The sequence below is a fragment of the Bombus vancouverensis genome, chromosome 3 (genome assembly GCF_051014615.1).
Source record: "Bombus vancouverensis nearcticus chromosome 3, iyBomVanc1_principal, whole genome shotgun sequence".
Taxonomy (NCBI): Eukaryota; Metazoa; Arthropoda; class Insecta; order Hymenoptera; family Apidae; genus Bombus; species Bombus vancouverensis.
In genome coordinates this window covers 14,203,129-14,220,184 of record NC_134913.1, presented here as the reverse complement: position 1 = coordinate 14,220,184, position 17,056 = coordinate 14,203,129, and the positions used below count along the sequence as shown (strand labels likewise).

At 39.7% G+C, this 17,056-nt stretch overlaps 1 protein-coding gene across 2 annotated transcripts; it reads right to left on the bottom strand.

Annotated features, from left to right (window-relative positions):
* Positions 1-133: 133 nt before the first annotated feature.
* On the bottom strand, positions 134-17,056 carry LOC117153830 (A disintegrin and metalloproteinase with thrombospondin motifs 1). Of its 2 annotated transcripts, XM_076628032.1 has the most exons (16): positions 14,855-17,056; positions 11,664-11,939; positions 10,432-10,556; positions 9,924-10,016; positions 8,992-9,227; positions 7,708-7,860; positions 7,525-7,638; positions 7,314-7,446; positions 7,180-7,242; positions 6,427-6,596; positions 5,779-6,082; positions 3,909-4,041; positions 2,947-3,212; positions 2,354-2,619; positions 1,909-2,164; positions 134-1,371 (listed from the first exon to the last, which is right to left on the bottom strand). In XM_076628032.1, exons 1-16 carry the CDS (start codon positions 15,414-15,416, stop codon positions 1,057-1,059), a joined length of 3,465 nt encoding a protein of 1,154 aa, XP_076484147.1. In that variant the 5' UTR covers positions 15,417-17,056; the 3' UTR covers positions 134-1,056. The 2 variants fall into 2 exon arrangements, with proteins under 2 accessions (XP_076484147.1, XP_033184125.1); XM_033328234.2 differs by lacking the exon at positions 7,180-7,242 and having other exon boundaries at positions 14,855-17,054.

Genomic DNA, 17,056 nt, shown 5'->3' with positions numbered 1-17,056 from the left:
TTAACTGTATATATCATTTTGTGATATTTCTGACATTTATTGAGAATTGAAGCTCAAACATATTAATAACTTAAAATTAATAACTTAAGCAACGAGAATTTACATTGTTCACATTTTCAAACTGCAAATTTTTTAAGGAGCTATATTATTTTAGATAATACATTAAGCTAAATTATTAAATAAACGATTATAGATAAATACTAAACAAATTTTCGTGAATATTTTTCTCACATCACTGTTTATATATTCTACAAGATATATATAATAAATAAATATTAATATCCTAATAGAAGATTACACAAGATATAATCTCCTAAAGATATGTATCGAAATACAATAATTACCGAAGGTATAAAACCATCTTTTCAAAAATTAAATTTTGGTTTTTATAATTATAGTATATATGTATGTGATACAATTTTATGTATACCACAATTTTTACTGCATTAGGAGGGGAAGGATGATATTTAACGTTTAACGTAACGTTTAATGGCAGAATTATTAGCTACAGGATTCATTAACGCTTTGTATTTTCCTAAAGAATTCATATCTTAGTCTTTTAAAGATATTGAATTGTAGCGGCCAAAATTTATCCGTAATCAGCAGTTTTGTCAAATCCTTTATACTTTAAAATAAAAATAAATTATCTTTAAATATATAATATAAAATATATCATAAAAATAATACATATATCGACATATTCTAGTATCTAGAACATACTGATCCTATTTCTATTTCTTTTCTGACAGTAATAGTAATCATTTTTCTGTCGAAGTAAGTACGAGAAGTACAGAATCGAAAATTTAATTAAAGGAAAGATGGTTTCATATTTACGATTCTTATGATACGCTAACGGATGTAACACAACACAAATATAAAGTTTCTTAGAAACTTGTTAGAAATTTTACACGGTATAAATACAATTTGTTCTATGTTTTTAATAGCTTTCAATGCCAATTTTCGTTGCTTCGTTTATTACGACTTTCTACGAATTCAATTTATCACAAATAGCAATAAACGTGTCAAACGTTTCATTTCGAACTTTTTAAATGCAATTTAAGTTTGCAGTATACGGTGCTTCCGATCGAAAGAGTTGGACAGATCCAAGGTTTCGTTCCTTTCACAAGAGCGGCAGCATTTTCGCTTAAATGCCGGCACGTCGCAGTAACGTTTCAAACTTGGTATAGAGCAAAATCGATTCTTGTCTCTCCAGCAACGGGATGGAAATTCGATGGCCCTGGTCACGTGCTCCGTACAAGAACGTATTTCCGTCTTTACGGTTGGCCCGTCGCACCTGTAAAACGATTCGTTTTCCGGAGGAATGCAACGGCCTATTCGCGACTGTATATCCTTTCCGTTGTTCTTCGAGCACTGTAAAAAGAAAATACGATGTTCGAAGATCGTTCGAAATTTCAAATATTCTAAAATAAATTCTTTTCTTTTCATCTTTCGCTATAATTGGCCGCTATAGCCATATACAAAATATCCAAAGTACAACAGCCGTCTGTAACACTTGCTAAGTAAAACAATTATCTACCGAGCTTCTACTTTTTATACTCTCTTCACTGTAAATATATTTCTGTAAATACATATAATCTACAAAATGTGAAACTTAGTATATTGTTTCATCTATCATTTTGTTTTTGTATCTTTAAATATTCTGCATACTTTTTCAATCGCAGGTTGAGCTTTGTATCCCTTCTTTACTTTGAACGAATTAACTTTAGTTTACTTTAAACATATTAACAAATGTTCACGAGGAATTGATTTTAATTTCTATGTCAATGAACCATTTCCTGATTGTTCTTGTTTAGCGCTATAAGCTCTACGACTGTCGCATCCTATTTCTTTCAACATCCTCTTAATACTATCTACCTTGAAAGTAGATATCAGACTGTAATTTCTCACCGAGGACCAATTCGTAAATATCCAATGTCCAGGACACGGTATCCTGTTGCATTCTCTGCTGCTGATAGGCATAGGGCTGGTTTCGCATATCGATGGCTGTACCATCGTTCGATACACTTCCAATTCGTTGTTTCTATTTACCTCTGTACCATTAAACCCCGAACGAACGCAGTAAAGTTGTCGTAATTGCATACCAAACCTTCCACACGTAGTTGAACACGCTTCCCACGGACCTGGTAGCCATTTGAAAGTACAACTGTAATAAATCAGACAAATTGCTGGTCAACTTTTTGCCCGCACGTATCATACGTATGACAAGCATGGAAACGCGCGTTAGCGTTAATAAAATAACAAAAGTGCCGATATAAATAAATACGAAGCTGATCTTTTTCTTGTTCCTCCACGAACGTACAACCCTAATCTACAAACTGTATAAACGTGATACCTAAAGACGTTGCACTTCTCTATCTCTTGAATCGGTTTGGTTGTCAGTGGACATTTTCTTCGCGACACTATTCTTCCGGTTTCCTCGTCTTTGCAGACTATCATCTTCTGACGCGTACCACCGCCACAGCTGACCGAGCAGAAGCTCCAACCTCCGAATAGCCATACGTATCTATCCTTTGCATTCCTCTCATCGCGATTTAGGGAATATTCCAACGAAACTGAGGTCGAGATTCCTCGTTGTAGTACGTTTCTCGGCACCACCACCTGCAAGAAGTAAAATCGTCGATATTGTTAAAGCCCGAGGAATCAACGTACGTTCACATACGAATCGAATAATCCAATATATCGTAATTATGGATCGTGGATTTGTCAGGTAAACTATTTCATATCTTTGTTTGTCTAGAAATTATGTAATTTCTTTTCATGCTCTATATCATATTATAACATTGCATAGAGATCTATCTCTCGCGATATGAATATCATTGAGGATTACATTAAGGATTTTGGATATTTTACTTTTCCTCTGTATTATGGTAATCGGTAAAGAAAGTTTGATTCGTGAGAATAAAATATCAAAGGTTTATCTCTTACCAAAACCACGACATCTTCGAACGCAGTACCATCTGCCTGTATAAAATACGTGTTATTACCGCGTCTCTGAACGCGAAAAGCAGCACCTTGTACGATCGTTAAATCTCGTTTACGAGAAGCTAGATTCTCCTGCACGTTGCGTCTTCTCCTACCGTCTCCTATCACGATCGTTAAATCATCCGATTGGAAAAGTCGAGAGCCAGCCATCGAAATGTTCATGTTCAAATTGTGAGCGTCGCGTGGTATCACAGCGACGCGTGTCACCTCTGAAAGAATCACGAAGCGGATAAGGATTAATCGTAATAATAAAAAGATGTAATAACGAACAAATTATTGATCGTAGAATCGACAGAGAACTATCCTGCCCCGTAACAATCTTTTTATACCGTTCGCGGATATTAAACGGATTTGTAGATATTATTTTTCAACAACGTTCGAGAAGCAATTTTACAATTGTGAACGATCGCGTATCGTTTCTCGTGCGTTAACGAGTCTTGCGTTTCAAAGTAAATTTCTACTTTTCCATTCGATCGGATTTCCCTAAACGAAAAGACCACGTTCCTAACGCGTTTGACTTTTACTTAAAAACGTTTCCTCGTGAACCGAACGAATATCAAAAGCTGTCGTTGAAATTCGTACTCCAAGGATCATTGTGTAGCACGTCGAAACAATAACTAAACGCTGATAAATATACGCGATAAGTTGATACAGAGTTTGCTTGGCGATTAATCGACTCGTCTCGCTGTTGCGCGTCAGAGGATTTAAATCAAAAACGAAGACGCGCAGGAGTTTCGTTGCTCCGGGCGAATTGAACTAGCAACTAATCGCTCCGCTCTCGTCGTTCCTCTCCTGTTAAACTAATTAAGGACGTCGCGTCCCTCTCCGCTTGCTCGACTGTCCGACTTTGACGGAAACTTCATCGCCACTTGCAACAACTCAATTTGAACGGTGACTGGACTGACCTCGTCGAAGCTTCCGCTGAAACTTGTTGACGATATTCTCGCAGCTCGAATTGTCACCATCGCACACTCCACACGTGTCCAACGCTTTCTTCGACCCTAACACACGGTCGCATCCCATCCGATGGCACTCACCCTGCCGAAGAAATTTCATTTTTCATCAGTAACAATTAGAACAAGGAGGAACTTGGACACGCGGGTCGATCCAGGAAACGTTTTCTCTTTCGTCGAAGTCGCAGAGAGACAGAGAGAGAAACGTGTTCGCGTCTTTTCTGCAAGTGCAGTTTCTTCTTCGATATGTACGAACATTTCTCGTTATTTATCATTTTTCACGGACGCTTGCCACAGGTAAATATCGATCGGAATAAAATTCATTCGTTCGAAGATTCGATTTGGACGACTGAAATGGTCGAGTCGGTAGAAAAGGGAAAATATACCGTCGTGTTAAGTCTATTCCGGATCTTTCGCTGAAATCGAGTGCCAAGTAGCGCAGATGTGATTCGACTGTGCGTATCATGTTGTGCGGAAAGTTTCTTTCGTTTTACAATTTCTTCTTTCGTATTGGTTTATCGAGTTACGTATCCAACGTGAATATTGTATGGAATCGATACGTATGAATTACGTATGCATATTTGTCGCATCGCTACAAAGTGGATCGTACATAGTTGGATAGAATAATATAAAACGACGAACGTTATTTCCTTGTAAAACGAAGGAAACTTTTCGGACTGCTGGATACATCGAACGAGAAAGTCGTATGCGCGTTGAGACGATGGTTGTTAAATACCAAAGGTCGTGTTTCTCGAAGCCATCGTTTCACCGGATAAAGGCATGTTCCAATCAAGGCGGTAGCATCGAAGGTAGATTTTTATTCCCTCAAAGTTAAAATAGTCGTCGTGAAACTCATGGGAAATGCGAACGTTAATACCCATATAGACCATAAATATTAATAGTCGATCGTTGAATTTCTCGCCTGGTTTTCAGCAAATCGCGTTGCTGCTACGCGAGTATAATTCCTGATGCGTTTTGACGATCTGTGTGTTTGAATATGTCGAAGGATACGGGGATTTACATAATTGAAATACCGAGCATGCCGAGCTGATCCTTGCTTCGTGGAAGCACACTTCGCGTCTACGTATTACAAACATTTTCGAAGCACGAACCTTCAACATCGCAGGATATACTTAAACTCCTTGATACAGCTTAGTTTCTGCGATAGAGCGTGCCATTCCGTCGCTGGAAAAATTACTTTGTATCTTTATCGACAGTTTTGACAGCAGCGGATTATTCTCAAGTACGTTCGTCCATGTGAAGATATTACAAACATGCGCGACTCCTCTAACGTACAAGTTTGAAGAATAACGCGCAATGCGTCGAATGATACGCGTATGGAAAGCGCAAGGAGATGCTGTTAATTCGAACTGTTACCTTGTACGATCGAAGCGATAGGAAAAAAGGGGAGGATATCATAGGTCTGACAAAGGACAATTTGTCATTCGTCGTGGAGAAAAGCTCTCGTGAAATTGACTGGTTATTAGCGTTAATACGTCGTGTGATATCTGCTATTAATCGTTGTACGATTGTTATAGGTAATGATAATTGCGATCCTCTATAAAGCAGAAAGGAGCAGACCGTATTCGTCGTTGAAAATCTGCGATCAAATAAATGGTAGATTTAGCAGAGAAGGGAGAAGAAACGCGCAAAGAAATCTGACGATGAACGATTCGTATTCAAATGGAAGCAACAGATACAGAGATAAAATACCGTGTCCGAATATTCGAGTAACTGTACGTAAACTGTTTGTACTCCGACGAGTTCCGACAAATTGAGTTTTACCGTACTTTCGATCTTGTTATGGAACGTTTCACTTTACCTGTATACATATATTCGTGGATCCGTAGGAGCATGGCGTGCCATCGATCAAATGCTTCCTGGTGTGAAATATCTCGCCTGTCTCTTTGCTTTTGCAGATCAATCGACATCTCAAATTCTCCTGATCGGACACGTACGGCAGCCAGGTCACGTCGTTGTTGGATCGAACTCTTTCCAGATATAAAATATTACCGAGTTTGGTGCACTGTTGAGCTCTGAGGTCGACGGGAGTTAAACACTTCGGTAGGTCGCAAAGTCTGCAATCATCGCTGGCACCTGAACAATATTTCCCGCCGTAAGCAGGCCTTTGAACAAGAAAGCTGCCTTCAATAGTCGAGACACGAACGTTTTCTACAATATTCGTTTCAAAATTCTTCCCTTCGCTCCGATAAAATACCGAGACATTCTCGCCGTCGTTTTATCTTGAGTTTCAATTTTTCTTCGAATCGAATTTTAATCATTTTTGTAAAGATTCCGTTTGTAGCGTACCATTCACATCCATCGCACATCCATTGTTAAGAAAACGAGCGATTATTCGTCAGGGAATTAACGAATAATTAACGTGTTTCTCATTTGCTACTGAATTTTGAAACGATTCGAGAGAACTTGAATTACAAGCGTCGCTATATTAGGTAATCCGAATACTAACAAAGGTTTATTGCATTTTCGCGTTCGACACTGCACTCCTACTCCGCAAGTCCTCGAACATTTCTCCCAGCCGCTCCAAGCGCTCCAACCTCCGTCTCTCGGTTTATTTAGTATTATACCAAAATCGAAGCTCTTTCTATTCGTCGACTGACATCGACCGTTTATACACCACTGAAATATTTAGACTGTACTGTATATAACGTGCATTGATACATGATAACGTACTAATCATGTCTACCATGGTACGTTACTTATTCCCTACTAATTATCGTAATTAATTAAAAAAATTGTCTCCTTGCGAGATAACTCTTTAACGCGTCCGCAGTGAGAGGTGCAACGAAGGATCCATCGCGACAGATATTTTTGATTAATGCGACAATTATAAACGCGTTGATTAAACCGTGCTAATCGTTCATTTCGTTTTCATTATACTCATCATTCATCGGTAGACCGCAGATATCGTATCTCTACGAATACGACTTAAAAAGTGGACTCTAGATAAACAATTGTTCCTGTTGGGTAGATGATACATTTACACTGTACACGTGAATGTGTGTGTGTAAGCGTTAGGGAGCGTCCAGGTCTTAGTCGAGACAAAAGACTGTCGCCAGATGTTAGAAGAATGTGGAAGAGTCGGTCGAGAACAAGCGTGCGTGCAAGAAGGTTGTCGAGGTCTTCAGAGTGTAAGATATATTGTATAGCTGTTGTGTGTGAAATAAAGTAAACGATTTGTATTTGCGAATCCTTTCTTTACCTTAACAGTTCCATTATTATTTATTGTTATTTCGGCATCCTGTGCGTCTTCTCGTCTGCAAATCTTTTTTATAAATGTAAAACGTATACACGTAATTATTAGTAACTAAGCTAAACTACCTGCTGTCGATTTACCTTCGAGTCACCGCATAATGTGCCCTCCAGAGGCGGTCCCTTCTTAGTCTTGCAGCTTTCGGACACGTTACTGTTACCGCACCACAGACGAGAACACGGTTCTGCCATATCGAAGGTCTTGCAGTGCTCGTAGCTGAATTCGATGGAAAACTCGTTATCGAAACGATGATCGGATAGAAACGAGCAACGAAAATTCGCGTATGAAACGTACCCTTCGCCGAATTCCATGCGACACTGCTCGTCCATCGTGAACGTCTCGCGAATGGTGTCTCTCAGTTGGGAGAGGCCATCGTGCTTCGGCTTGTTCGACAAACAGGACCACCGTCTGCAAGTACCTATTTTAGGAGTATGTAATTCTAAGAAGGATATTCTTGCGTAGAGCGAGCATCCTTACCTCACTCTACGATGGAACTCCTTTTTTGAGCACGCGGACCAATAAAAATGATGGAACGTGGCAGCGACCATCGGTGCCATTACGCTTCCTCGAGATCCCTCTTCCTTGCACGCGTTTCCGGTCGTTTCGTCCCCGTCGTGAGTCAAACCTAGACTACGGGAAACACGTTTGTGTCGTTGTCGAAGCGGACAAAGAAATAATCTTGTTGGCGTTTGTCGGGGATCGCGCAAGAGCGACTCTCTTGGTAGTTTTGCGCGAAAAAAACCGTCACAAAGCGTTCGTTGTCCTCGTTATCTCGTATTCGATCGCTTCTTTCTTTTTCGCACGATCAACTTTGTACGTTTCTTACGTGGAACAACGTAGGTTACATCGACCAACGCGCGAAGAAACGCGATTCTGTTCGAAAGAAACGCGTTCTTCGCTCTCGTACGTTCTCCGCGCGTTCATTTGCGAAAGAAAAAAGAAAGAAGGAAAACTAGTAACATGGAAACCTCCTCGCTCTGGGAAGGTTTTCTCATACGATAAGCGATTTTCTAATATTTCGAGATTGCAAAGTTGGATGCTTCCTTCTCTTTGGTTCCTTTAATTTCCCGTTTCGTCATTCGTATCGCGCCATTTACTTTCGATTTGAATGCGAAAAATACGAGCATGTCGTGTATGGCATTTATGCGACAGCTAATGGAACCTTGTAATATTATTTCCTACGAGGACGGTCGAGTTGCGAGCCACGGTTTCTTTCGCAAAGTCAACACTCGCCACGAGTACCGTACGATGCGATAAAAAGAAATTTGATGTTGAGAAACAGGGTCAAGGTCTTTATTTAACTGATCTCCGTCGATCCGGAGGTATCGAATTCCTCTATACCGTGAGTTTACTACAATTTTTCTACATCCTCTGTGTACCGAATAAGTATAATCGCAATAGGAATGTGCTAATGCTAAATATAAATATAAATACAGTATCGTTTTTGTCTGAAAAGATAAATTAAAAGTAAAAACAAAACAAGAGGATCTAGAAGAAATTTATGTTACAAACAGATAGGAATTGCAAAGCTGCAAGAACGCACATAATACGCAAAAATCTATGGCAGATTCAAGGTACAGTACTCGTTGTAATATTCGGTTAAGATAATAGGTTTTTCTACCCAGATTTCATTTTTGAAATTATCCTCGTAAAAATACGTATTTGCATAAATACGCGCGGTACGCGGTCTCTGCATAAATACTCAGGCCAGTTGTAAATATTTCAGTTTGCCAACGATATCCCAACATGTGGCACACTCACATGTGTGCTACTTCGTGAGCGATGATAAAGGCGCTGGTCAAGCCTTCGTCTCGATTTAACGCGCACGATCTCGCGGGATCGCATACTCCTGACACAGGTGCGTAACCGGAAGGACCTCCTATATCTAACCGCGTCAACCATACAGCAACATCGTGATTTACGTCCTTCGAGGACAGCATCTTTCTGTTCCATTTGTTCACGTTCTCGAGAGATCGTCTGGCATCGCCACGGCGGACCTACGACAACGTTTAATATTTTTTTCATAAAAACTAGCAAACATTACGAATATATTATATCTATCATTATATCACGTATTATATATTATATACAAATATTTGTCAAAGATAATAAATACATATGCAAGTAATCGTGTTGTTGATAGTAATCAAATGTAACTCGTGACGCTATTAGTATTTTAATGTTGCTGAAAAATGTTGAAAGTTCGCGGCAGAGTAACTTTTTCAATCGAAACGTTCGATAAAGTTGACAACAGGGTGGATTCGATACGAGAGAAGAATAGCAGAAAAAGAAAAAAGAAAAAAGAATTGCAAGTGTCGTATAGTGATACGTCGCTATGGTATTATCGTAGGTCTGTAACGTTAAATTCAGATTCTTAAGAGTCGAAAAAGGTTTAATAGCCGATTACACAGATATTTTGGATACACGGTAAATGCGATGTTTGTCGATAATTCGTGAAGATTGTTTATTTGGAAATTTGTTTCCAAGGGATCGTTCGCGGTTGTCCGATTTAACGAAATGGAACTCGTCGCATTTTATCGACCTAAAACGTCATGCGCAGATATTTTGACCTATATAATTTAGATACTATACTGTACAGATAAGTAGAAAATAAAGCAATTGACACTGGCATATGCGTATCTCAGATAGTTACTATTTTATCGAAATGATTCAATTTAATGGAAATCGCTTACCATACCGTCTCGTTTTTCCGCGTATAAAATCATTCGTACGATCACTAGAATCATGTTGGATTCGAGCGATGGGTCCATGTAAATTGCACTCACCTAGGATTAAAATACGTACGAAAATGTAACAGGCGTTAAAACGGTATTTGCACTCTTACAAATAAATTATTATTCAAAACTCTCGTAAATACGACGCATCTTATATAATTTTCCTATTTTTTTATTGGAAAATCACTCACTGAATCGGTGAAATTAATCGATTACAAAATTCCATTAGGATAAATTATTCGCTAAACTTTTTCGAAAATACGTGTAAGCTTTGAACATTGTAAACAGAAGATACAGAGCTTCCATCCGAGTACACGATCGAGATGTTTGAAAGCAAGTAGCGTACCTTAAAAATACAAAGATACGCGTAACTTTGCTCGATGTTTTCCAGTTGCTTGCGTACGTATGTACGAGAAGGTATTCTATATCTAAGTATAGTAGCAGAATTACGTTTGGTATTACTTACGATGTTTAAAAGAGCCAAGATATATTGCTGTACTCGAATTCCATGAAAATCTACCACGGAATAATCAGCAGCTATTCCAAGCTCTAGCCATCGTGGCGGCGAATCTCTAGCTGCTGGTCTTTTCTCTAGAAAAGTACTAATCGACTTATTTCCGGCGAAATTAGAAAATCTCGTTGATAGCTTAAACGCATGATTATTAAAAGTATAATTATTTGTAAGTATTAAAAAAATTATTTATATTTATAAAAAATTTATATTTATATTTATTTTTAAATTTATATTTAAATTTATTTTTATATTTATATTTAAATTTAAATTTATATTTATAGAAAAATTTATTTATATTTATATATATTATATAAAAATATAAAGATATATTATATAAAGTTTATATATATTATATATATTATACGTTTATTTATATTCAAGTATTAAAAGTATAATTATAATTAAGAATAATTATTTCAAAAGTACAATTTCAAAAATATCAATTCGATATCACGGTGAATTTCATCCTGCAAATTTCGTTAAAGTTCTTTACAAATTTTGGTAAATTGTTCTATTTTTCTATTTTTTTACAGTAAACTAGGCAAGATAGACAAAGATTCGTGCAATGGATAATTATACAGGGTGGTTGGTAACTGGTGGTACAAGCGGAAAGGGGGTGATTCTACGCGAAAAAAGAAGTCGAAAATATAGAATAAAAATTTAACAATTTAAAAATGTTAAACATTAAAAAAATAACGTCAATCGAGACAACGATCTACAGTGAGATCCGTTATAACGAGACGCGATAAAGTGCGCGCGTACCGAGCGAAAATTCAAAGTCGATTTTCTCGAAAACGAAGCCTCGAACGAAAAATTTTTATTCTATATTTTCGACTTCTTTTTTCTCCTGTACCACCAGTTACCAACCACCCTGTACACATATGTAACAGACAGGGAATAATAAAATAAATGATAAATAGCGAAATATAGATGGACGTGTAGAAGATTAAGCGAGAGTGGAACGCAACAGGGAGAATAATTGTAAAGCTAATTGTAAAATAAGCCACTCTTATGTTATAAGCTGTTATTATTATTTTTCTACAGGATAGATTGGAATATCAGCTTAATTTCTTTCTTTCAGTAATATTCGATATTTCGTTAATTTATTAGCCGCTATATTACAGGTGGTAAGTAGAAAAGCAACGATAGCACAAGAATAGCATTTGAAAAAATATTTGCCTTACTTGATAATCTGTTCCTTTGCCATTTAGGACCAGAAAAGTATCCAATTTCCTCGGGATTTACGTCGATCGATAATTCTTCCACTATCGTATCGTTGTATTCTGTGGGGACATCGTCTTTTTCATCGTACAGAATCAATTTCTCAGCTTCTGGGTATTCCACGTCGAAGACGTCACCGGAAAGATTATAAAATCCCTGAACATCGTGGCTTAAGGAATCGCGTTTCCTTCGTTTCGACTTTCTCTTACTTTCTCTAACTTCAAATTTATTCGATTTCCCTGTAACCGAATTATCAACGTTTTACCACGTTTGCCTGTTTTATCTTCCCTCCAGCTACGGCATATTTCTCAAGACTCGTCGCTGATCTCGTTACGGATAAAATGGAAAAAATAGTTGCAAAATTTCCGAAATCGCAAATGCCCACGATACTGCAACGTATCGACAACATACGGTGTCGCAAAATTGTGACAAGTTCGAGTCGTTGGTTCGTTGAATTTACACCACCGGTGATTAAACGTGTTACGCTTTAATAGCAAATTGAATTTCCCAGTGGGGAAAATGAAATTTTACGGTAATTAAAGTATCGCACTTTTGTAAAAAAAATTCCATTGTTTTCTTTTCCCCGCGAAAATGCAATTTTACGACGGACATTTCAGACAAATATTCCACGGTATCGTAAAGCAGCCAGCTTTCCATCCGTAAAAAAGAATGCTATCTATAAAAGTGTCAATGAAAATTGATCAAAGTAACGTCAAACAAACTCGTTTAAACGGCGAAGTAAATAGACCGATTGCTTTTAACAAAACCCGTATCGTTACTCGTAACCGTTTTACTTTTAAATACCAATCGGCGCTGTTTCTCATTAAAATTTCGATTTAAGTCGAACGAGAAATACAGCGTAATACTTGGAATTTTCTATCGTTTCTCAACCATATTTCGCACGTTTACGTCGCATTCTTCGATTCATCGCGATCGCGACGTCAGATTCTTCGATTTCGATACAAAGACGTTTCACAGCTTTCCACGCGGCGAATTTAATTAAGAAAACAAATAATTTGTTTATAAACTGCCAGTTACGTGCCTCGAATTTCCGATATATGCAATAAATTTCATTGCAACTTGATCCAAGTGGGTCATAAAGTTGCAACCGTGTAGACCGTGCCGCGTAATTCTATTGCATTCAATTTTCCGCGTTTCCAACAATTTATCAAATTAGAATTTATCCGCGCATCGTACGAAACTTTCCGTAAAAATTGACTAATAAGCGCAGATATTTAGCTCCTCGTATTCGTTTTAATCTGTAAACGACGAGTCATGGAAACGATACGCTACGATGTATTTTCGATTTAGCAAAATTTCTTTCCATTTGATATCGACATTCAGATTGTATTTCCTTTGCAATAAATTAATTATATAATTAAATAAATTTATTGTTCGAGCCGATATTAAGTTACAGTTCGAGTATACTTGATAAATTTTCAGACTCGATTTTCCGCGAACCTAACTGGAAAATGAAAACGTTTTATCCTATACTTTCACTTCGTTTTTCCACAAGGATTCGCGTTGTTCTCGCTTTCAGACGTTGTTCGGTTGCATCCTGTATATACGGGGTGTCCCAAATTTAAACCGCCAAATTGTAAGGGATTGATTTACAGACAAGAAGAAGAAAGAAGAACTTTACATAATGTTCGTCAACGGACCTTTCTTTACAGAGTTACGAACGAATATTAACAGACAACGACGCGTTTTCCATCGCAGCATGCAAAGGTTCGCTGTATTATCGTGTCAGCGCAGTTGCATGTTTTTTATCATGCGGCAACAAGCCCGTGTCGTTAATAGCTACAACAATAATACAATAAAAAATGATTACCTAGTATCTTTGATTGGTCGTTGGAGAACATCGTCCGTGTGCTCGGATAGAAGCCTGACATCGATCGACCATGCAATTAATACGATCTCGTACACGCAGTTCCCAACAATTCGATCGAGTTCCAAGAACCGCGTGTTTTTACTCGTTGCGCTAGTTGTTCACGCGAACTCGCATCTCCAGAACAAACCTTCCGTTTTACAGTTGCGAAACCGTAAATACAGAAAAGAAAACGCAGTTCTTGAAACTCTGACGAAACGCCGATAATACGGTGGATTGTCGCGTGCCGTGGAATGGAAAATTCGTCGTTACTTCTTTCATACATACGATATTTGTTTGTAACTGTGGAAAAACGCGTTTATCGACCAGCATCGTGCCACATATTTTTCGGTAAATATTTACAAAGCGGACGATCTCGTGGTATTCAACGGCTTTCAAATACGTTTGCCAAGGCCAATATTCCGAACAATTTTTTCCCGTAATACGCTTTACCGTCGCTCCGCTTTAGTTTCCGCGATATACGCAGAAATTTCTGTCTCGACGACAGCGATGATTTCGATGATCGAGCGGTTTCGCTTTTCTCGATATCACGGCTAAAGCTTTCCCTACCTCGAACGACCTACGACGACGCAAAGCTTCGTACGAGTCGTATCCATCCTGTTATTCCATACGTGAATTTAATTCACGGTAGCCTCGTTGATTTTTCTTCCCTGTACGAGTTGAGAATGATTATCCGAAATGCGTTAGGTCGGCATATATAAATGTACGGACACCAACGTCCGAGACGTTCGTCCATGCCAGAATGAAGCGTAATCGTAACGTAAATTGAAGCAAAGTCTTCCATAGAATGTCACGGAAGGCAGAGCCGAACAACGGTAACGGGTACGGGAAACGTTTGTTCCAACTGACTTTGACTTTGGCGATATATATCTCAAATTGAAATCAGCTAGTGGACGTTCGCTCTGTAAACGATTATCTCTTTTTCTTCTTTTTGCCTGCAGATTAAGCCCTCCGTGTTTGACGGTTTAAATTTGTCACACCCTGTATGCATTTGTAATTTTTACACGCATAAATATATATATATTCGTTTGTACTACGATTACCGTCACACTCTATATATGGTATTATCACATCGACGCTATCAGTTCTTACAGTATCACGATCAGAGTCAAGTTTAGAATAGAAGAACCAATTAACGACGGATCGCAAAGTAAGAAGCTTATAACATAATCGGCAAGGAAGTCGGTAAATCGATCGACCAATCACCTACATCCAATCGCCCAACGACGAAAGATGAAAAGCCATCGCGATAACGATCCTTCTCACCTGCAGGATTTTCCGGATTCACAGACACGAAGCTCGAATCATCCCTGATCGACCGCCACCTTTCGTTTTTCGGCTGAAACATCACATGCTGGCCATTCGTCAGTGGCTGAACGAAGAACGATCTCTGACCGATCGACATCAAAGCGTACACTTCCTCTTCGCATATCGTCACGACGACGAAGGAACTCGCGTCTCCTTCCAAGCTGCCTTGTCGAAGATCGCAGTTCGCTTTGGCGTTACGTCGCTCGGACTTGGTTTTACCCTGGCGCACCCAATTCACGGTGAAATTCGACGACAGTATCAATCGATCGTTGGCCACGGTCCTTAAGGTCCAGTTGCTGATCTCGAGGAACACCGGCTCTCGGCGGAGATACTCGCGCCAAGTTTCTCGGTCTTCTTGGGTCGATCTTCTGTTCCGCGCGCTCGCATTCGGGATCACTCGAGGGTAAACGATCTCGTACTCCTGCAAACTTTGCAGAAAGTCGCTCATTCGCGACTTAGTAGCGATCGTGCCGAGCAGCCACGTGGCGAGCAGAAAACTGGGAAGTTTCGATTGCGTCATGTCTCGCGCGCTTTGATCGAAATTTCAATAGGATTTTCTGGCTGCCCGAAACTCGCCAGGCATGCTCGTTCACTCGCAGACGTAGTTATCGCGACGGAAGGAGCTAGTTCGCAGACCCGATATTCTCATTTCGTTTCGCCGTTTCGAATTCGCCGGTTCGTAACGCGCTCGAAACACCGTGTCATATAGACGCGGATGCGACGATACTCTCGCGATCTAACATTTTCAATGTCTCGCGCTTTATCACGTAGCTCGCGTGCAAGTAACGCGAAGGTGAATCGTTGCTTTTAATACACAGGGTGTTGTTTAATCGATCGTATAATGGAGAAGGGAACGATTCTACGGTATGCCAGAGATAAAATGAAATCATAGAATACGATGGTTTGGTAGGTAGTGCTTTATCGCGAAGATTAACCGTGAATGCTTGCTCCACGTATTTATATCAGAATCTTTTTCAATTTCCTTCGATCGTCGTCTCTAGGCGTACGAAACTGCCTCGTTGAATTCGAGCGTTTCTCGATTTCCTTCGACGTCTTTCAATTTCTTCTTTTTTCAATCGTCGTTCGCGTTCTCAAAGCTGTCTTCGGACAGAATTCTTAGAACGACTTCCAATTCCTTTCGATCCCTTTCGATTCGTCCAACCGTTAAGCTTCGCGAAACTGTTTCGCTAAACTCCTTTTTCCACTGTACTTGCGTATCGTAACAAACTCGTCGACGCGGTAACTCGCGTCGATTAACGATTCACCAGCAGTAAAGTAACCGGGAATGCAGCAAACTAGTAGTCGGTAGAACGAAGCGGAACGTAAGTGGAGCGAGCGATAAGAGCGATCGCGACAATCGCACGCCTCGCCGTGCGATTCCCACGCGAACGAATCATCAAATTCGAGCCAAAGATTCTCTCACTAACTGGAAGATTCGCGCCGATATTTTCCACGCGCGCGTTACGGAAATTCGAAGGACTTTCGCGAAAAGGACGGAAAGATGAGACGATCGATCGGATCTTGGGTCGATCGCGATATCCCGGACAGAACGTTTCGACGAGAAAGCGGAGTAGACGCGACGAAGGGGCGTCGTGCAGCGACTGGCGGCCAATTTATTCACCACGTGCCGTAGGAATTTAATTTTCTTTCGCGCAGGAACGATCCACCATCGCGGAAAGTAGAATATAATTAATTTCGATCTCGTGTCGATCGCGACGTTCCGGATGGAACGTTTCGCCGAAGAGGTGGAGTAAACGCGACGAAGGAGCGTCGTGCAGCAACCGGCGGCCAATTTTTCCACCACGTGGCACCACGTGGAAATTTAAACGTTCCCCATGAAAACGATGCACCATCGGCGAAAGTAAAATACGATAATTAATTGGACGTGCAGTCGTACGCGATATTCCGGACGAAACGTTTCGATGGAAAAAGTGGAGTAAACGCGACGAACGAGCTTCGTGCTACGACTGGCAGCCACATGGACGGAAGAACGCGGCTGGAAACGCACGCGAGTGCAGCGGCGAATTGTGCGTAAGAGTAAGCGCGAACGCGAGACTGGAAAAAGCACCAGCGCTTACCGCCCACTGAAGTTCTAATAATGGCAGCTTTATGTGCAATCACCGAGAAACGAGGATGCCGGCGAACGCATTGTTCGACCCC